This window comes from Hyphopichia burtonii (genome assembly GCF_001661395.1).
Source record: "Hyphopichia burtonii NRRL Y-1933 unplaced genomic scaffold HYPBUscaffold_1, whole genome shotgun sequence".
Classification (NCBI taxonomy): domain Eukaryota; kingdom Fungi; phylum Ascomycota; class Pichiomycetes; order Serinales; family Debaryomycetaceae; genus Hyphopichia; species Hyphopichia burtonii.
In genome coordinates, this window is record NW_017963728.1 from 801,259 (window position 1) to 822,487 (window position 21,229).

General features: G+C 32.1%; 11 protein-coding genes across 11 annotated transcripts; 3 read left to right on the forward strand and 8 right to left on the reverse strand.

Moving 5' to 3' along the window:
- Positions 1–330: 330 nt before the first annotated feature.
- Positions 331–2,907, reverse strand: HYPBUDRAFT_100734 (tyrosine/serine/threonine protein phosphatase; the record flags this gene model as incomplete). The annotated part of the gene is made up of 1 exon (XM_020218070.1): positions 331–2,907. One exon carries the CDS (start codon positions 2,905–2,907, stop codon positions 331–333), a length of 2,577 nt encoding a protein of 858 aa, XP_020078691.1.
- A 756-nt stretch (positions 2,908–3,663) lies between these two features.
- Positions 3,664–6,043, forward strand: HYPBUDRAFT_8983 (RNA-processing protein; the record flags this gene model as incomplete). Its single annotated transcript, XM_020223854.1, has 1 exon — positions 3,664–6,043. The coding sequence occupies exon 1, from the start codon at positions 3,815–3,817 to the stop codon at positions 6,041–6,043; it is 2,229 nt and encodes a 742-aa protein (XP_020078692.1). The 5' UTR covers positions 3,664–3,814.
- Positions 6,044–6,306: 263 nt separating this feature from the next.
- Positions 6,307–6,641, reverse strand: HYPBUDRAFT_151318 (uncharacterized protein). The gene has a single exon (XM_020220435.1). It carries the CDS (start codon positions 6,486–6,488, stop codon positions 6,327–6,329), a length of 162 nt encoding a protein of 53 aa, XP_020078693.1. The 5' UTR covers positions 6,489–6,641; the 3' UTR covers positions 6,307–6,326.
- Positions 6,642–6,984: 343 nt separating this feature from the next.
- KCH1 (Kch1p) lies at positions 6,985–8,280 on the forward strand (the record flags this gene model as incomplete). Its single annotated transcript, XM_020218276.1, has 1 exon — positions 6,985–8,280. A coding segment is annotated over one exon (1,296 nt), but the record flags the coding sequence as incomplete, so codon positions are not given.
- A 1,118-nt stretch (positions 8,281–9,398) lies between these two features.
- Positions 9,399–9,829, reverse strand: HYPBUDRAFT_159499 (uncharacterized protein). The gene is made up of 2 exons (XM_020222440.1): positions 9,782–9,829; positions 9,399–9,713 (listed from the first exon to the last, which is right to left on the reverse strand). Exons 1-2 carry the CDS (start codon positions 9,796–9,798, stop codon positions 9,458–9,460), a joined length of 273 nt encoding a protein of 90 aa, XP_020078695.1. The 5' UTR covers positions 9,799–9,829; the 3' UTR covers positions 9,399–9,457.
- Positions 9,830–9,988: 159 nt separating this feature from the next.
- Positions 9,989–11,776, reverse strand: UTP18 (Utp18p). The gene has a single exon (XM_020220436.1). The coding sequence runs from the start codon at positions 11,736–11,738 to the stop codon at positions 10,044–10,046; it is 1,695 nt and encodes a 564-aa protein (XP_020078696.1). The 5' UTR covers positions 11,739–11,776; the 3' UTR covers positions 9,989–10,043.
- Positions 11,777–12,180: 404 nt separating this feature from the next.
- On the reverse strand, positions 12,181–15,159 carry HYPBUDRAFT_101807 (Ran GTPase-binding protein; the record flags this gene model as incomplete). Its single annotated transcript, XM_020218149.1, has 1 exon — positions 12,181–15,159. One exon carries the CDS (start codon positions 15,157–15,159, stop codon positions 12,181–12,183), a length of 2,979 nt encoding a protein of 992 aa, XP_020078697.1.
- Positions 15,160–16,298: 1,139 nt separating this feature from the next.
- On the reverse strand, positions 16,299–16,757 carry HYPBUDRAFT_172292 (uncharacterized protein). The gene has a single exon (XM_020222855.1). It carries the CDS (start codon positions 16,623–16,625, stop codon positions 16,383–16,385), a length of 243 nt encoding a protein of 80 aa, XP_020078698.1. The 5' UTR covers positions 16,626–16,757; the 3' UTR covers positions 16,299–16,382.
- A 746-nt stretch (positions 16,758–17,503) lies between these two features.
- HYPBUDRAFT_103777 (uncharacterized protein) lies at positions 17,504–18,607 on the reverse strand (the record flags this gene model as incomplete). The annotated part of the gene is made up of 1 exon (XM_020218293.1): positions 17,504–18,607. The coding sequence occupies one exon, from the start codon at positions 18,605–18,607 to the stop codon at positions 17,504–17,506; it is 1,104 nt and encodes a 367-aa protein (XP_020078699.1).
- Positions 18,608–19,155: 548 nt separating this feature from the next.
- On the reverse strand, positions 19,156–19,630 carry HYPBUDRAFT_151321 (uncharacterized protein). The gene has a single exon (XM_020220437.1). The coding sequence runs from the start codon at positions 19,456–19,458 to the stop codon at positions 19,300–19,302; it is 159 nt and encodes a 52-aa protein (XP_020078700.1). The 5' UTR covers positions 19,459–19,630; the 3' UTR covers positions 19,156–19,299.
- Positions 19,631–19,774: 144 nt separating this feature from the next.
- On the forward strand, positions 19,775–20,464 carry NRG1 (Nrg1p; the record flags this gene model as incomplete). Its single annotated transcript, XM_020223360.1, has 1 exon — positions 19,775–20,464. One exon carries the CDS (start codon positions 19,775–19,777, stop codon positions 20,462–20,464), a length of 690 nt encoding a protein of 229 aa, XP_020078701.1.
- Positions 20,465–21,229: the final 765 nt, after the last annotated feature.

Consider the following 21,229-nt stretch of genomic DNA (forward strand, 5'->3'; position numbering starts at 1 on the left):
TTGAATGGAGTATATCTTGATGAGTTTGATTTGGAATACAGGGCGAAACAGACGTTAATAGTAAGAATAAGTATGTAATAATACAGTAGAAAGATCACGATAATATGTAGTGAAAAATGAAAAAAAAGCGTGAAGAAACAAATCGTAGAGTTAGATTATAGAAAAAGGGAAAGAAAAACAGTTTAATCATTAAAATTATTAGAATGGTCACATAAAGGTATTGAGATCACATTGAAGGAGTGGTGGAAACCTGATAAAAGGGGTTTGCAAAATGGATAAATGAAGTAAATAAAAAAGAAAAAAAAATAACAAAAAAACGGGTGCAAAAACTCAGCTACTCAAGTAGGGGATATTCAATCTTGTTATTTCACGACACATGACGAACCAGTCAATTTCTCTTAGGAGTTTTGATTTCTTTTCCTTTTCTTTCAACTTCTCTTGTTCTTCCCATTTAAATAACTCGTACATGAAACGGAGGTTTGGTTGAATAACAATGTTTAATCTTCTGACTCTGACATAGAGATAGGCTTTCGGTAACGAGATGTTGAATCTTTTCATCACCTCTGCAATGCAGACAGTGGCTGATCTGGAGACTCCAACTCGACAATGAACCAAGATCTTCGAGTCTTTGTATACATCATTGATATAGTTGAGGATGTTTGGTAAGGTATGGGTAAGTTCATCGATTCCGTCATCTTGTAAGTTGTTGATTTTAACCACGGTATCGATTGAAGATATTTTGGAAGATGCTTTAATTTTTTTGAGGTTTGGTTGAATATTGTAAATTTCAATATTACCGTTATCAATTTCATCAATGATAATATCATGATTTTGTTGAAATTTATAATCATGTAACCAATCCAAACATTCACCAACCGAAATAACTTTAGAAATACCTAACTTTTGTAGTAATGTTAGGCTGTTGGCATGTTTCAAAGATCCAAGGTACAAATAAGGTAAGATTCTTGAAGGTAACGAGCCTTCAACGTCCTTCACCCAGTCATTGGATAGATACGTCGGTATCGAAAGGTCTTCATCTTCGCTTGAGCTATCATATGAAGAATCCGAGTCAAAATCATCACTATCATTTGCAATATAGCCCAACTTGTATTTGTTTGTATTTGATTCGGTACTTGATCCAGAATTTGTTGGGGTCAATAATAGTTCATTAATTTCAACATTGGTTAAATTCTCCATATTTCTGGACCAATTGGTATGTTTTTTGAAAGCTGGGTTTGAAGGAGATAATCTCTTCAATATTATTTCTAATTTTTTAAGTATACCAACATCACTATTGAATATATAAAATGGACGACCATATTCTAGATGGAGTTTTAGCATTGCTTCATCAAGAGAAACATATTTCAGATAGATGATATAACATAAGACTAATAGAGAGGATTCGGTATAACCATCGGAACAATAAATCAAGCATGATGAACTAACAAGATATAGTAATTTACAAGTATTAACGATTAACATTAAATTATCTTTTTTACAATCACCAAGACCAACGGAACCTGAAGGAGGAAATTCTATATTTGTTGATGAATTGAGGGAGTCATGGTTGAAGATTAACTGAGATAACTTAGTTGAACTTGGGAAATGAGCATCTTTATGACAATGGATGGATAATTTCCAATTAGATTTGGGGGGTGGTAAGATCGATAAGATGTCAAAAGGCTTAGAAGAATCATTTTTGGAAATAATTGAATTCTTAGGATCGAAATAAAGGTCTGAAAGATCGACTGGATCAATCTGCTTATTTTCATTTTGATAATAAGACTTTATTTGAAAATCCCAAATGTTACCAACCCACACATTGAAGGAGATTTTAGTAGCAGAAGACATTTTGGTAGTTTCTATTTTCTCTTTAAATTGATAATCATTATCCCAAGAAAGCACATCATTTGAATTAAGATTTGAATTGATTAGGTTTAATTGAGTCTTTTTATTAATTTCAAGATTTAATAAATTATCATCAATTTTGGTGATCAAAGATTTTTTTGAAATTTTAGATAAATTATCAAGAATGAAAACATTCGTTGGAATACTAGAATCATAATTTCGTTGAGCAATGTATAAGAGTCTAGCTAAAGATTTCTTTTTTGATTCGTCAAGCCCATAGATGATGAAATCAGAGCACAATGCCAATTTAGCCACTTGAATATGGAAATTTCTTAAAGAAACTCCCTTTTCTGGATCTAAGTTAAGGAAAGTTGGAACAAAACCTAATTTGAAACAATCTTTAGTGATTAAATCGATTAAATGTTGATTTTCTCCATCGAAAATGGAACTTATTATATCTGTGACTGAATGGATGACTTCTTGTTTAGAGGTTTGTATTCTAGTTAAGATTTCGTCAACGTTGATTGAATTTTTCAATGACTCCTCCATTTTTTTCGATGTCTTTATACACATCAAAAATCGGATATTTTGTGGTCTGAAGTTCATACTTTCGTCATGTCCCTTACTCTTTTGAACTTGCTGCTGGTATAAAAAAAACAGTTTCTGAGCAAAATTATCTTCGTGTAATCCATGCAACCAGGGAAACATTATACTGGTAGGGGGTAATTTTTTATTAAAATACCAGTCGAATATGGGATCGATTTGACTAGATTCAAGTATTTTGATTGGCAATTCTTCGTTTGAAACCAGCCTCAACTTCTGATAAAACTTGGATTTAGAATCAAGCGGCGACATATCTTCATCTATATCATCTTCTATAGGATGCGAATTTATTATATTCAACTTGGTGGTTTTACTACCAATATCCTCGCACACCTCACACATCTTATCAATATCATTGCAATTATGTTTGTTGAAAGTCTGTAACCTAGCCTTGAACCGATCACGCTCATATAACAAGTCATTTGAAGACGATGATGATCTCTTGGACGATTTCATCGAAACCGACTTACTGCCATCTCCCATAGGCGACGACACATATACCGTCGAGTCCTCACTCATCCCAGTGGGCAACGCCAATAGCCTGGGAACGATCAAATCATCGATGTTGCTGCTGGAACTCGTTGCAGCTTGGGCTTTCGATGTCGCCGTCATCGCTGATGACGTCGGCTTGGGCGTGGGCAGAGAAGGAGTCAGCATCGATATTATCAGTGGAGGCTCGGTAGAAGTCATTTGACCAGCTGTACTTGGAACCAATAAGCTATAACCTGTCAATCTTCTTCGTCCTTTCTGAAAAGTCTCTTATCTTTTTGACAACAAAAAATTCAAAAAAAAATTTTTTTTTTTTCTTCGGTGATTCTCAATCTGTGAAAGATAAGACCCCAGATAAGACACTGTAATTGGCTAAATACCCGATTTGGCAGGGTATTTCTAAGTAAATGTGTGGCTGTTTGCGGTGGCAAGCGATGCTGTGGTGCGTACTCGAGTTCGGACCTCGAATCCAGATCAATACCCTTGTTTTCTAGCCTAACAACCGATATCTGGGGTATCTGGTGATTATCATCGCTTGACGGGAAAACACTTTTGAGAGGGAAATCCGGGAGGGAGTACTTGGTGTCTGGGCGTTTTGGCGGTTTAGTTGGTGTCTGGGCGTTTGAAAAATGGTCGGATCACTTCCGGTGGTTTTGCCGGTGGTCGGAAGTTTCCCAGAAGTTCAAAACAGAAAAAAAACTTGAAAAAAAGTCGAAGTTGAAGAAATTTTACCAGCCCATCGATCCAAGGACGCCTACGAAGCAATCGACGGGGTTATCAGAGTACTTGTATAGGTTTGCCGGACAGGTGTTGGAAAAGCGAAGCATTGAAAGCCAGGTTTGGAAGAATCAAGTAAAAGTATAGATCTTGTAGAATGGCGTCGACTAGTGAGATAATTGGGCAATTGAATCAGGCCAGAGAGCTTGCGTTTACTAGTAAGGAGAGTTTCCCCCAGGTGTTAAGACATATATTTAACTTTGTTAATAATCCAAATATTGAAATACAGTTATGGTGTGCCAGATTCATGAAGGAATCATTTACCGTTGACGAAAGTCAATTATCAATAGGGGACAAGATTGACTTGGCCATTGATGCAATGGATTCATTAATCATATTATCTAACATTAAGAACTTGGATATATTCACATATGCTATTGACACTGCGATTGTGTTATATAAGTTAATCTTTCGTTATGTGGCCGATAATGATGGGTGTCAAGATATATGGAATAAATTAAACATGTTGAAAAAATCCTTGATAGATAAGTATTCTAATAATTTCCCATATGAGGAAAGTTTCAATGGCGAAATCAATCAAGTGAAGAACTTACATTCAAAATTAGAATTGTTAAAATTTGTTATATTAGTTATTGATTATCAATCAAAATCATCATCGAATATCAAGAATTTTTCGTTATTGAAAGTTAACCCTCATCATACTTTAATTAAACCTCAAGTTATTGAAGCTGAAAGTTACGCATTACTTGATTTAGTTTTAAAAGTATTTAATCAAGATATTTTAGTTCCTCCATTGGTAACTGCTACTCTTAATCATTTATCGATAATTTGTAAAAGGAAACCACAATTTTTATCAAAGATTTGTTCGATATTGGAAAATTTCGAATCAAATAATAAATTACAATCGAATTATCAATCAATTGAATCTTTTAAATTATCTAAAAAATACGTTGATAGAACTTTAAGAATTTTAATTAATCACTTATTAAGAAATCAATTGGTACCTCCACAATTCCAATCATCTTTAAATAAAAAATTATCTTCATTAATTAATCGTGGTGATGAAATAAGAAAGAAAAATATTCTTATTCCAAACGCTGATGATTCTAAAATTAAAAAGAGAAGTTTTGAAGGTTTTGCTAATCCAGTTAAAAAATTAAAACTAGATAAACCTGATTACAAAAACTTATATTGTTTAAATGAGCCTTCAAATGAATTAAATGGATTCGATTTATCGACTTTACCTCAAAATATTTTAATTTCAATGACTTTGGCTGCTTTAAATAAAATTCATACTAAAAAATTAAGTCTGGCTTTAGATATTATTGGTTCAAGGTATCTGGATGTTATAAATTCCATGTCTCCTCTGTTAAAACAAGCATTAGCTGCTGAACAACAGCAGCAGCTACAACAACAGCAGCAACAACAACAAGGGTTGCCAGATGTATACGATATTGATAAACTTGGTGGTGGGGAAAATGGAGAATCAGACGATGATGATGATGATGATAATGTGGGCAAAGATTATAATCCACAAACAGTATTCAGTTTACCACCACCAAAACCATTAAGTTTACAAGAGAAAAAGGATCATATTAATATTATTATCAAGAATTTTTTCAAATTATCCAATCGAGAAATTGTTGACATTGATAATACAAATAATACTGAAACTGATGAAGTAAATGGTTATAAGATAAATAAAGAATTATCAAGTATTGCCATTAAAAGTTGGAAGAAAAATAGTTGGTCAATTTTATTAACAAGATTAGCTACAAGAGGAATGAGAAATCAAGATAATGAAACAAACGAATTAAGTGATATGATAAGAAATTCAATTTTTGAATTTTTTTTGGATAATATTCATACTAGAATCGATTTAATTATTGAATGGTTAAATGAAGAATGGTATAGTGAAAAAGTTTTCCAAGAAGAAAAATATAAAGAATCCATTAAGCAACAAGTTTTGCAAGAATATGAAATTAAACCAAATAAAAATGATTATAATTATCAATTAAAATTAAATTCAAAATTAGATGAATTAAAAGTCGATACTCCAAATTATACTAAATGGGCAGGTAAAGTTTTAGATGCAATGATTCCGTTCTTAGAACCAAATGATCGTAAAATCTTCATTAGATTATTAAGTGATTTACCTTATTTGAATAATGAATTAGTGCAGAGAATTAAATCTTTATGTTTTGATCCAGTAAGAATTAAAATCGGGTTCCTATCTCTACAATTTCTAATCATGTATAGACCTCCAGTCAAACAGGATTGTATTAATATCTTAAAAGAGTTAAGTGAATCCGATCAAGATGATTTAAAAGATGAATCAAATAAATTACTAGCTAAATATACATAATTAATATACACCCTTACATAATCTACATACATCACTCTCCAACCCAGACATATACTTCTACATACCACAATCCCGACAGATCAGTTCTGGAACTAAAACAGGGCCCTTTATGGCCCTGGGTTCTTGATAGCGTTCTAGATGTAAACTTCCTAATCGGGATCCACCCCAAACTAACTCAAAACATCTGTGGTGCACGGGTGTGTGTTTGCGTGCTTATTTTGAATTAGTACCGCATCTCCTTACGGGAAGCAACAAGCACAGTACAACACTACAAGCACAGTACTCAAGCACAGGCACTGGAGTTGCTGACAGTCAGATACTGGCACTCAGTCGATACAAAGTTGCAACAAGTAGTGTCTTCCTCCAAAGTTGACGTAGGATCAAGTGCTGGCAAAGGTAAACAAAGCACATAACGAGCTAATTCGCGTAAGATGGTAAAATGCATAGACAGGCTAAAAATAACAGTGTTGAAATAAGATAACAATAGCTAGTGGAAACATAAGTAAAGCTTCGTTGTTACACGGGTGAGTTTAGGAAAAAGGATAAGATAGAGACCCATTAATAAAAGCTATACGAGATCTTGAAGAAGAGAAAGTTTTGGTACTAGTTTTAGCTTTATTCTTTTAAGTATACCTTAGCATCTCATTTATATTAAAAATTTTCAGTCCAGTCTTGTTGGCTATCTTATCATGATTTGTATTCCAGTGCAAAGAATCTAGAATTACGTTGAAATTATATAAAGTAAAATTGAAGATATAAAGTAAAATTGAAGATATAAAGAATTGAGATATAAAGAATTGAAATATAAAGAATCGGAATATAAAGAATCGGAATATAAAGTATTGAAATATAAAGTATTGAAATATAAAGTATTGAAGATAAGGTAATATAAAGTGATATTGAAATTATTAAAGATGGGGAAAAGAAAGAATAGAAACTCCATGAGTGCTTTTGCAGAACCAAGTAACTATTTCAATGCTAATAATCAAATTAATAAGTATCATCTTGATCATTCTACATTCGATTTAATGGATGTAGATCGATTTCATAATACTGATGGTAAAACGGTTTTTTCCTATGTCATGACTTGGATTCTTATGATTCTTTCTTGGGTCTTATTGGGAGTTGATATGTATACTTGTCTTACGATTTTGGTATTCCATAAATGGTCTAATGATAGTTATAAACCTTATGCTTATTCGGTAGCTAAATGGATTTTCACCGGTTGTATTATATTTGAATTTTGTTTACTTTTGTATCATTGGATTTGGGCAATTCATACTTATAGAACAAGAAATATTGCCTTGGCTTACGTTAATAAGATTTGTCGCTTAATGTATGTGGTAAGATCTTATAATTATCATTGTTTATTTCATAAGATTGAACAAGAAAACTTTTTCGATTGGGCTTGTTTCCTAACTTATCATGAAATCGATAATGCTCCCCAAATTTTGTTGGCTGACACTCCAAGGCAAGTTATTAATATCTTAACCTTGAGATATTATGCCACTAATGGTGAAACTTCCAATGATATCGTTTCAAATATTAAAGATATTGCTGATACTAATATTATTTTAAGTATCGTTCTTTCCTTCATGTTGTTATCAGTGGCTATTTGGTCAATTTTCTTTTTCAAATTCGTATTTGGTATGCTCTTATACATTCCGGTTAAGGCTAAGTTAAGAAATAAGAAATTTAAATCATTGAAAAAATATTGTTGTACCGTGGTTAATGATAATGTTAGAACCTTGGTTTTCACTAATCATAAACCTAAAAATGAATTACTTGAAAAAGGTATTCTTGATCTTAAAGATATTAATGCCAATCCTTTATTATCTTCATCAACTACTAATTTATCTACTTATAACCCTGATCAAAATAAATCTTCCGTGGATGGATTTCCTTATAGAGGTATTCCTCATTCAGGTTCTTCTTCTTCTTTAGTTCCAAAAAATTACCTGGATGATAATCAATCTTATCGTTATAATGATAATAAAAAATTATATAATATAGCTAAGAATGGCTCCTCAGTTAGAAATCCTTCTTATGAGTCGTTACCTCTTGATAATTTGAAATCAAGAAATATCCCTTATTCATCCTCTAATTTAAGAAATGTTTATTCAAATCCAAACAACTCATCGCATTCATTGAAAAATCCATTTGATGATTTCAATAAATCTTTGGAAAACTTAACCCAACCTCCAAAAGCTCAAACAACAACTAGAAAAGCTCCTCCTCCATTCGAACCTTCTAATGCATATCAACCAGTCAATCCTTTCCAGGATCCTAATTGGCGTAATGATTCTTTCGAGCAACCTCAAGTTACAGCTCTCAAAAACAAAGCTTCAATGAACACAATCAATTCTAACACCTATACCATTGACGATTCATCCTTCATGTCACAATCTAATCAACAACAAAGTAATCCTGTTTTACCCACTTCATTGGCCGAAACCAGGACGAACTCCCAATCATCCCTAACTTTCACGCAACCTGCAGTTCCAGCTCCATCAATCCCAAGGTCTACGTCAGTGCCAGTCGACCAACAAGCTAATCCATTCGAGTATGTACCATATGTGTCTAATACCGTTCATAATTTCCCTGAAGCTCAACCACTGTATCAATATCAAGAGTTTGGACCAAGATCAACTTCAATTTCGTCTTCTGAATTTCAAGAATCAAGAGGTTTGCTTCCAAGAACTTCTTCTCAAGGATCTAATATTTATAATAGTGAAACTGAAATACCAAGATCTGATTCTCATACTTCAGAATTATCATATCCTTTAAGACCATTAGAAGAAATTGATTCACCCATTCAAAGAGTTGCACCTTATGAAGCCCATGATTTAGATGACTCTTCTCCAATCACCCTTAAACAACTTGACAATCAAAGTGGTGAGAGAAATCTTAGTTCAAATTCTGACGATTCTGATTCTGATGTTGATGATTTGATACATCCAACCACAGCTACAAATCATGTATTGACATCTAAAGAGTCCAAGTCTACTCTTAATTACGACAAGTTCACTGAAATGTCTTCCGCTCCTTATCCAATACCAGATTCAGAAGACGAGTCAGACCTGGACAATGAGAACTTGCAGGCACCTCCGGCTCCTTATCCTGTCAGAGGAGTTTCGATGTTCGCCGAAGATGAAGTTGATGACAAAGATAAACGTAAATTGAGTGATTTGAGATAATCATTAGTTTTGCATCTTATATAACGTTTTATAAATAATTCCATCATTAATGCATCATGACCATTTACTCTTTCCTAGGATGTAGTTCAGAAAGCTTACAAAAGATTTTGTATTTAAGTTTAATAAACATAGAATTGTAAGAATTATGTACAAGAAATAAGGAACCAAAGTATGTGAAAGTTGGAAGTGAAAAGCCGCTTAATTATGGGATACACTCTTACGAGTTATTCTTTTTATTTGCTTCGTACTCCTTCTTTAATTTAGCTAATTCGTCATCAGCAATAGGAGGAATAGGAATGTCACTAAATTCATCTTTACTCAAAAAATTCCAAGTATAGCAGTAGATTGCAATAGGAATAGACCCAACAACAACCAAACCTACCATATTTTTCCAGAAATATGGTTCTCTAACCCTGATCAAAGCAGGACTCATTTGATAAGTATGAGGATTACGATAACGAGTGTGACCTTTTCTGCAGCGTGTTTTTGTTAGTATATTTTAATCAAAATAATAGCCATTCCGCTTTCAGACTATACATACGGAGGACCAATAACCATTTTTGCTTGCTAGAAGTATATTTAAAAGGACAAATATCAAGGCCTTTCCCATTTTAATGATATGATTTTACAAAAAAAAAGTAATGAAAAAAATGGAAACGGTTGTGACACGCCCCTTGTTAAAAGGTATAACCTCTGTTTTTGTTGCAATTTGTTGTAATTTTGCAAGCTACAAGTTTACTCTTAATGATTCCCTTGATGGTATATATATATATATGTGATAGTTAATGATACATGAATGCTTTTTAGTAGTGGTTTAATCTCCATAATGTGACTTTACCACCTTCATTACCAATAGCCAACATTTCGTTATTCGGAGAGAAAGCTGTAGCAGTGACTCTTCCTAAAGGAGTTCCACTAGTTGGCCAGTTTGAATAGACGGTACCGGAAGGTAAGTGGACTAATCTTAATGCATCTCTTTTAGCTCTGGATGATATACATAATAATTGACCATCAGGACTAAAAGTTAAGTTTGAAATAGAAGTGATTAAATTTTCAACTGTTTTGAAAGGTTTTGGAGATTTTTCGTCAACGAAAGTATTACGATCGTAAAGATTGACCAAACCGTTATTGGAGGCGGTAGCTAACCAACGGTCATTAGGGCCTCCAAGTTTAATTTTCACTATTCCAACGGCACCATCATCTTGCCATCTTCTTAATATTTTACCATGATGTTGGTTTTGTTTAATTTTCAAGTTGGCATTGGCATCTGGGTTTAATGAGTATTCCCAGATTTCACCAGCTGTATTTATGATTATAATGGTTGATTCGTCTTTGGAAAATTCGAAGTCGATGATGTTACCTTCAATTTTAAATCCTTTGATGAATTGACCAGTTGATCCATTCAATATATTACACCAGCCACTACTACCAGTTAAACCAATATAGGTACCCTTGCTAGAAATCTTAAAGTATTCCATAGATCTTTGGAATTGTTCTTGACCATACATTCTCGAAATTTTTTCAACGTCACCAGTATTCAAATCCCATTTTGTCATATAACGTCTTCTACCAGCAGCAAAAATCAAATTTTGATTGTGGTTATCCAAAGGAGAGAAATAACAGGTGGTGATTGGAGCGTTACGTAAATGTAATGAGGTTACCAAGTTATTGGCTTTCCCATCAATATGATAAATTCTTAAAGATCTATCAAATCCACCAGTTAATAATAAAGGATGAGATTGGTGAAATGATAAGGATTGTATACCAGATTTTGCCCTTTTCTGTTGATTTGCATCTGTTAATCTAGAAATAGATATTTTGTTAGGAGGTATTAACTTAGATTGTTTAGACATAATAAATTGTTGAGTACTTGACAAAATTTTCAAGATGGCATTAGTATCATTTTGCTTAGAATTCGACCCTTCATCATCCGACTGTATTTCATTATCAGAGTCAACTGTTTCGCTTTCACCTCGTAACTTATCAACCCATTCTGGTTTTGGATATATTTTCTCAAATTGTGATCTTAACCTTATTATATACGATTTACCAGAAATTGATGAATCATGCTCATGTTTTCTTAATTTCTTCAACCTATCGGATGAAGTTAATGACACATTTAGTCTTTCATCGTCACTATCTTCCCATGCATTGTCTTCTTCCATTTCTGCTTCAGACTCTTCCTGATCAATCTCCATCGCATCTTCGTCGTTTGTCTGTTGGTCTCCTGCATCATCAATAAAGAATAAATCGTTATCCTGTACGTTCTCTAAATCACTTTCATCTTCTTCTTCATCTGTATCCTTGAAAAACTTATCTGAATCTCCTTGCTCTTGCTCATCTTCATCAGAAGAATATTCATATAAATTTTCAACTTTTCTTAAATTGGTTTCAAATCCTTCCAAATCACCGAAAACCAACTTTTCTAAAGCAATCTCTTCTTCGTCTTTTGGTGGTATCACAACATCATCCCCGTTGAGGTTCTTAACTGTAGCCATGATCCTTAGTTTGTCTTATCAAATCAAGTCGTTTTAAAGAACTTTTGATAACTTTCCTCATCTCGAGACTTAAAAAAAAAAATTTTGAGCATCGCATTATGTGCACGCCAATGATATTTTACAACCAAAACTTGTTACTCCAAATGTAGTTCAAGAGCTAAATATGAGCCAAGGTAGAAGTTAGGGTCAAGTAATAGGTCTATTCATCATGAATGGAGAATGGTGGAGAGGCTACCGGTATATATAAAAGGGGAGTTCAAGCATAATATTGTTGAAATTTACGGAAAATAAGTTAAGAAATGTTACAATTAAGATATACAAAGATATTAATCTAAACTCTATGTAAGTGAAGAAGTTTATTTACATGGTTATTTCTTTACTGGTGTAAAAGAAAAAATGCAAGGAATAACTTTTTTTTTTGAATCTCTATTAATAATCCTAATTATTTCTTTAGTTCAGTTAAAAAATTAATGAAATACTTTTTGAATTCTCTTTGATCTAATTTAACCAAATTAGAACCTAAAGAATTGAGGGCATCTTGGCTCATACCCATATTATTTAAGTAATTAACTAAAAATGTCAAAAACTCTTGATTTTGTTGTCGTTGTTCATAAGTTTTCAATAAAATTGATAATTCTAATGCGATGTTTCTGAATTCTGCATCTTTTAAATCGAATTCTGGTTTAGAAAATGGTAATTCAAATGATAATTTAACGGAAGTATCCATCAAAAATTCATCGATACCTTCAATAGGTGGTAAAGTATTACAGTATTTGTCTTTTGAATCATTTAATTTTCCATTATTACCACCAATGACTGTAATCACATTAATTAATTGAGCAATAGCCAATTTACTAACGGAAGGTTGAGATAAATCATAAGCGTATTCAACAAAACTTGTCAATATTCTTGGGAAATTTTGTTTATTAGTTTCAGTGATTAAAAGGGATGTTTGATTATTAATAATGATAACACTAATGAATGTCATGAAAGATTTTTTCAAATTATACTTATCACGAACTAAATCAGGATATTCATCATTAATATTTAATAATTCATAAATTTTATTAATAACTGGAGATAATAAATCATTTAGTAATTGATAAATATTATCATTATTTTTAAATTGATGAATGATTTGACCAATAAAACTTAAAAAATCACTTAATTCATTAATTTTAAGATTTGGAGTAGCCATTATTAAACTAATTAATTTACTTAAGTGATTATTTGATTCATTTTGTAAAATTGGTAAAAATCTTGAAAATGAAAACCTTGAAGCTTCTCTAACAATTTCAAATTTGTTAAAATTTTCTAAAGTAATTAAAACAACCTGAGATGCATTGTTGATTTTATTAATTAAATCTGGAGAAAGTTCTGTTTCGAATCCACGAACAATTGTAGCAATTGCCATTAAGGAATGATGTGCTTGCAAAGGAATTAAAGGATTAATTAATTTATCTTCACTGGTAATACAGTTTTGTAAATTATCAAATAATGGTTGAAAAATCAAATCAATCAATTTATAAGTTAACTCTTTATTATTAATAATAGTAATTAATAAACCGATTGATTCGAATAAATATAATTGATTATTAAATTGCCCATTTTCAATAATTTCATCATCCTCATCTTTAGTTGGTAATTGGGCTTCAATAATTAACAATGGTTGAATTTTAATTAATAAATTCTCTAAAGTGATATCATCAATTAAAGGTTTAGTTTGTTTAATAAATTTAAAAAATAAATACCAAATTCTAATTCTAACTGCTTCTAAATTATTGAAAAGACCAAATTGATTGGTAAAACTTTCCAAAATTTTTAAAGAAACATCATTATTAATTGATCTTAAATTATAAAAACGAACGACAATTTCATAATAAAAGGATTGAATTTTTGGATGATTAATAATTAAAATTTTATCGTAGTTTTCAATTAATCTGATTAAGAAATTTTGGAAAAGTTGATAAGGTTTTGAAGTATAAATTTCATTTTTCGGTAAATTAATTAAATTATTTTTCAAAGATTCACCAAAATTATTTAATTCATAAAATCCTAATTCAATATTAATCCAATTATTTAAAGTGTCATTAGAGTTCGAAGGGTCATTACTAATATCGGAAAAATTTTTATTAAATAAGGATTGTTCAATAATCATTGGTAAAGTTTCAATATACAATTCAGGGGTTAAAACAGCAATTGTATCTTGAAAAGTTTTTAATTTTGATCTTATTTCATTAAATTGTTCATCAATTTCGAAACCGTCATCATCAGGATCAAATTTCATTTTCAAGATAACTTTATTTAATAAAGTTGATAATAAATCAATTGAGATTAATTGATTAATTTTTTTACAAAGTAATAAATAGTTTTGAATAAAGGTGAAAACTTGTTGAGAAATATCATCATATTCATGACTTAAAAACTCTAAAATTAATGGCCATAATTTTAAAAAAATCAAATTGATATTATTGAATAAACTTGAGTCATTTTCTAAAGCGATTATTAATTCTATACCAATCTGGTTTGATAATTTTGATAAATTTTCGATAAATTCTAAATCATCATCATTATTATTTTTAATAGAATCAATTATATTAGTTAAATCAAGTAAACTAATTAATTCAATTTTATTTGAAGGTTTCATTTTTTTAGAAATTAATTCAATTAAAGTAATACAACATTGATTTCTTTCATTTGGAAATTTTAAAAATTTCAAAATATTATTTAAATAGTCATTTGAAATAAACAAATTAATTTCCATCCATTCAATATATTGGCCAATAATTTTTAAAGTATTATTTAAAATATCATCATTAATTGAATCATTAAGTAAGATTTTATACCAACTTTCCACTAATTGATTCATATCATTTAATCTAATTGAATCCTTTAATAAATTATTACGATTTTGTAAGAAAGATGATCTTGAAATAAATTTATCACCAATTTCATAATGAATTGAAATTACAATTCTAGAATAATAATCTAAAATTAAAGGATTAGTAAAAGATTGACATAAATTTAATAAATCTTTCAAGAAATTTGGGTATAATTCTAAATAAGTGTAGCAAAATAATGAAGCAAATAAAGTAGATAATTTATTCTTTAAGTAAGCAGCATCATTTAAATTATTTGAAATGATTGAATTTAATATTTGAAATAATGTATTTTTTAAATTAATCAATTCGTCATTATTTAATTTTGACATATTTTCTTCAATAACCTGATAAATGAAAAATTTTAATCCATCATTAATATCATTATTTTCCCTCGATTTTAATAAGATATCAATACATGATTTATAACCTTCTTCAGTAGATTTGATTTGATTGATGAATTCATAAGCTTGATTTTTCAAATTTGGATCAGCAGTACCACTTAAGGCAATCTCTACTGCTTGTTGAATTTGTTGATCCATAAAAAAAAATTAACAACCAATTATGAGTCAAGGTATGAGTATAAAAATTGCAAAAAAAATAGCCGTTAGGAATAACACCTAAAATAATCAACGGACTTCGAAGGAAAGTAGAAAAAAATAATGCAAATGACTAAATTACAAGGATTAAAAGCACCCGTTAGTAAATGGATAGCTGATTATATTACAACTGGATGTAAAAGATATGATACCGTTGTGGAAAGAAAAATGAAAATTTTTTATTTTGATTTGGTAGTGTACAGATACCTCGAAAATTATTGGTGTATGGGTGTTCTTGAAAGATGTACGGGTGATGTTGAACGAGAATCGAAAACAAATATGTACGGGTGTTAATTTGTGGCGGTTACAGCACAAAAAGTACAGGTAACACTAAGAAGCGGCGGCTATCTATACCTCGAGGTGACCAACTAAAGCTGGAGTAATTGAGCTTGTGAAGGTATATCGTACAGTTGGGGCTTTCAAGGCCGGGTGGTAATGATTAGAGATTTGAGAATGAACTGGTAAAGAGATAGACTGGCAAAAAGATGAATTGATAAAGAGACGAATAGATAGACAAACACTGGAGGCGAAATCAAGTGAGTTGAGTATTTTGAAACAAAAAGACTGGAGGTGCGCACGACATCAAAGTGGTACCTCCGTACATTCTGGTAGATCACGTGATTATCATTTCTTGAAAAAAAGGGTTTAAACTCACGTAAACGCCCCGAGGGAAAAAATATAGCGAGAATCTGAGAAAAAAAAAAATAAAAAAATAATGAGTAAATCCAAAAAAGAAAAATAAGTGAATAACTCAAAAATAAGTAAATAACTCAAAAAAATAAATGAATAACTCAAAAAAAAAAATCAAATATAATAAAAATGAACCACATAAAACAAAACGAACAATTGAGCCAAAATATCATGAAGAAAAAAAAAAGTAAAAATAAAATAAAATACACACAAACGCAAACCCAAATGTGTATATTTGTACCTGCTGCGAGAAAGGAAAAATGTCCAAGCCCACAGTATGGAGGGCATCGACATGAGATTGATACATGACTTCAAACGCAGGCTTGGGAAAGTCAATGACTTACATCAAAGTAACATCACCACAGCAATCAATATGAGATTAATGAAGAAATGTTGTGAAGCAAATAGGCTGGCAGCAGATACGCATTAGCAAAACTCAAACAAGGAATAATGTGAGGCTAAACTAGTTCTGGTAGTTACCGAGCCAAATAACTAGAAAACAAAGAAGGATAAATCAACTCAAAAACAACAAACAAAAAGAAAATAGGTCGGTACTGTATCGGGGGTAGATTGGCAGTTGGCAGCAATAGCGAGTAGGCAATTCCAGAGGAGAGAATTGGTAAGCGAGTAGTGTTTAAACAGTGTGCTAGGTACAAATTAGTATACCGGCTCAAACAATACAAGGAGTAGTTGGGATATCGAGTCGGAGCAATTAGCATCAGATCATGTAGCAGCCACGTCGCAGTGCATCGGAACAATAGGATAATCCGACTACCGTATTTGACCAGAGATTACTGGAAGATCCAAATAGGGGTGGGTAAGTGGCATTTTGGCTACAGGGTTCTTACGAGCTTAAATGTAAGATATTGAAAATAAAACAAAAAATAAAAAAAGAAATGAAAAAAAAAAAAAAAAAGAAAAGGAAAACGAAGTTTAAACCAAAAAAATAAAAACCGTTAGCAAAGGGTTTCTCACAAAAGGTAAAAGATCATCATAGCCATCTTGCAATATTGCAAGGATATGCTATTAAGTAGCTGACAAGAATTGTTGATACAGTTACGAATGAATATTAGTTATTCGTTTCAATTTGGTTCGTTTGTAACTTTAATAATGTTTATATTTTTTTTTTTTTTTTATTTTTTTTTTTTTCTTTTTATTTTGTTGTTGTTGATTTTCCATGTCATAATTTTCCTTTATTATCTTGGTTTGACAGGTTAACGCGCGGCTCGGGTTTCGCATTTGCCTAATATCGCCCAGAGATTGTCAAGTAACGAAATAGGCGATTTGGCCAACTTGGATTGTTGTTCTATTGTTTTACAGAAGAGGACAATAGTCACACCGATGGCTATAATATCTTAGGGTTAAGGGTGGTGTATACAGAGCTTTTAGTAGTTGCACATTATACTTATACCAGATTAACGTAGGTACCTCAACGTTTCAATTGATAATTTTGTTTGTCCTTTGTTAAGTGAGGGTACCAGCTACCCTTAGGGAATGAATACGGCACTTGATGAATTTGATATCATGTTGGGCAATTGAAGACAAAAAAGAAAGCTTATCAAAATGTATATTTATTATGTAATAGGGAAACCCCCGATTAATCGAGAATAGCGTATTTTTGTAAGTGAGAAGGAATTGAATTGAAGAGATTTTTTTCAATCAACCATTTTTTACTGAAAATACGATCGCTATATTTATGTGCACTATCAGCTAAAAGAGTAACGACATTTGAATTTTCTGGTAATGATTTAGCAACTTCAATTGCTGCAACAACATTTAATGCACCAGTACCACCTAAATATAATCCTTCCTGATCTAATAATTTATACAACATTTCAATTGATTTTGAATCTTCAATTTTGATACTATAATCAATTAAATGTAAATCTGGTTTTAAATTTTCGGTAATTCTACCTTGACCGATTCCTTCAGTAAATGAAGAGCCACCTCTTTGTAAATCCTTACCTCCAGATTCAATATATGAATGTAATACACTTCCTGGAGGATCAGCTAAAACACATTGAGTTTTATTATTTGAAATTGTTTTAAGATATCTAGTCACCCCGGCAAATGTACCTCCAGTACCAGTTGAACAAGTCCAAGCATCAACTTTCCCATTTAATTGAGCCCATATTTCTGGACCAGTAGTTTCAATATGAGCCTGTCTATTAGCAATATTATCAAATTGATTTGTCCAAACACTATTTTCTAATTGTTCTGCATGTCTTTTAGCTTGATGATTATAATTATCAGGATTGTCATAAGGAACTGCTGGTACTGGGAAAACTTTTGCTCCTAATAATTTCAAAGTTTCAATCTTGGATTTAGATTGAGTGTTTGGCATATAAATAATACAGTCATATCCTCTTGATCTACAAACATGAGCTAATCCAATCCCAGTATTACCAGCAGTTCCTTCAATAATAGTTCCACCTGGTTTGATTAATCCTTTGGCTTCAGCATCCTTGATTATAAACAATGCAGCACGATCTTTGATTGATCCTCCGGGATTCATAAATTCTGCTTTAGCATAAATATTACGACCAATTTCTTTTGAAATCGTTGGTAATTTAAGTAAAGGAGTGTTACCGATTGCGTTGGAGATCCCGTTTTCCGAAGTTAACGGAATGAAGGGGGCCTTGAACTCCGGATTGGCAGAGATAGATATATTACGAAGCTGTTGTTTGAGTCCTCTGATCATTCTTGGTTGGTGAGTAGAGCATTAGCAGCAAACATTGATGGATTTTTCAAGCTAAACCCTAGCAGGAAAAAGCTCACTCAATTGCACGTGACGGGCGGTCGCAAAATTCGGATAATACACCCCTACACCAGACCCCTACACCAACGCCCGCACACCAGGAACCTCACAAGACCAACAATATTCGGTAATTTTTCGTTTAAACTAAATAAATCCCTTATTAATGTTTTGTCACACTCAAGTTTAAAAATTATTACGCAAGAGAATCTCATCTGGTAAATGATACAAAATACATTTTGGAAACAACAACACAATCTAACATTTAGAATTCGGTAGGACCCGAAACGACGCATGCCAACCAATGACACTTGCTACAAGGGTTTGGTCAATATTTTTTGGGAAGAGATCCATAATCAATCATCAACAAAAGAAGAAATAAAACCAGACACACAAAAAAGGGGTAAAAAAAAAAAGATGATGATTATATACCGAATAGCCGTTAACGAAACCACATTGAATATTCAAATCTGGAAATCCAGCAAAGGTTAATTGTGAGCATGAAAGAAATAAGGAAGAAAATAAAGTAAAATAAAAGGTAATAGAATGTATCAGGAGTATGTAGAATAATGAAAAAGGCAAAATCATAGACCAAACTTAAAACAGATTGAAATAAAAGGCTCAAATTCGTAAGTTAATTAGGTCGGGAGGGAGCCCGCGGCAATGAACCATCCCTGAAAAGGTAATTGCTGAGCCGGGCGCGAACCCTGCTGAGCACGGCACTCTAGTGCTAGCAGCAGGTCAAAAAATAAAAAAAAAGTCAAAAAAAGAAATGTGAGGTTTTGCCATGCATGCATGCATGCACGGATGCATGAACAGACAAAATCAGGCTCGCGATGTGGTATTACATTAAACCTTAAAAGAGATAGACTTGTGTAATTTTCGCAAAAGCATAATAAAAGCTTTTGAATGAAATCGTTTATTTTGTTGTATTATTTTATTTTGCATTATAATAGGTTTTTTTTTTTTTTTTTTTTCCTCTTTATTTTTTTAAAATAAATGTTTCATGTCATTGTTAACTCAAATCACTAACATCTCCCTTAAGATATATTTATATCAGGTAATTTTCCAACATCTTTCAATTAATCTTCAATTTCTTTGGCTCTATACAAGATGTTCTATTCACATACTCCAACATATAACAACATTAAACATCCACAACCACAACCAACCAAATTACCTAGTTTCAATGAATTATTAACTAGTATTCCATTACCAAATGATTTTTATCCACAACAACAACAACAACAACAACAACAATATCATAAATCACTCAGTTCTACTCCACCAACATCAACCACCAGTATAAGCAATTACTATCCAACTCCTCAATCGAGTACATCTAGTGCTAGTTCAAATCATTTCCAACCACAACCAATTCATTATATCCCATTACAAATACAGCCAATTCCTCAATATTACCCTCAAAAAAATACATCCAATGTGAGCGTATCACCTAAAACAGTACTTGATCAAAGTTTTGAAATCCCCACTCCACCACCATCATCAACGGATTATTCAATACGATCATTTACTCCAGAAACACCAACTACAAATAAGGATAAAGTTACCAAAAGAAAACATATTTGTAAAACCTGTACTAGATCATTTACCACTAGTGGACATTTAGCAAGACATAATAGAATTCACACTGGGGAAAGAAAACACATATGTCCCTGGCCAACTTGTGATGCTAGATTTGCAAGACAAGATAATTGTATGCAACATTATAAAACTCATACAAATGGTAAAAACAAAAGAAGTAAATTAAATTTTAAAAATTCTAACTTGTTGAGCAAGTAATTTCATTTCCTTTTTCTCTTTTCTTTATTACGTTTCTTTCATTTCTCTGGGTTTATAGTTTTGTCAATGTCAATGGTTCTTTTAATATTTTTCATTGTATTTATTGTTTTTATTGTTTATAAAACAATTTCAATTACCCCTAGGTAGATTGATTGTTCGCGGTAGCCTCCGAAGGCGCATTTATTTACGAGATTGGCCATTGATGACCAAACACACCACTTCATTTACAGCCTTGAGTAACTGAATAAATTCATTAACCAAATTATCAAATAACTGAATAACTCAATTGAACGAATATCTAGGCTGTTACCTTATCCAAATTTTAAGCTGACATTCCAGGGATAGTGTCTGCATCACGGTGTACATGGTACATGACAAGCTGTTACCGGCGTTGCATAGGGGGTGCGCTGAACAACCGAGCTCTGTACAGGCCGCGGCCCCAAATTCCCACACCCTCGCAGATCGTCAACCTTCAACTACGAGTACTAAACGCTAGATCATCGATGCATTAGTTAGAGCAAAGTCTGGTTACCTGAGCACCTCCCGCGCACGGCATTTTAGCTACTCACTACCCTGTACAGGTTACATTGGTAATCTCTGCACTGGTGATATTTCCATTTGTGTGCATTGAAAGGGTTCAGTTGGCTGGACAACTCGGCCTTGGGATCCGGGCTGGGATCAGGGTTTGTTTGATCCGCAGCACGTGATTCTGTTTACGAAAAAATAACATAAATCCTTCCTAGCAACTTACGTAATCAGGAATGT

Excerpts from the sequence above, each read along its gene's own strand:
- UTP18 (XM_020220436.1), bottom strand. The coding sequence starts at position 11,738 with ATGGCTACAGTTAAGAACCTCAACGGGGATGATGTTGTGATACCACCA.
- HYPBUDRAFT_151318 (XM_020220435.1), bottom strand. The coding sequence starts at position 6,488 with ATGCATTTTACCATCTTACGCGAATTAGCTCGTTATGTGCTTTGTTTA.
- HYPBUDRAFT_151321 (XM_020220437.1), bottom strand. The coding sequence starts at position 19,458 with ATGCATGCATGGCAAAACCTCACATTTCTTTTTTTGACTTTTTTTTTA.
- HYPBUDRAFT_172292 (XM_020222855.1), bottom strand. The coding sequence starts at position 16,625 with ATGCTAATTGCTCCGACTCGATATCCCAACTACTCCTTGTATTGTTTG.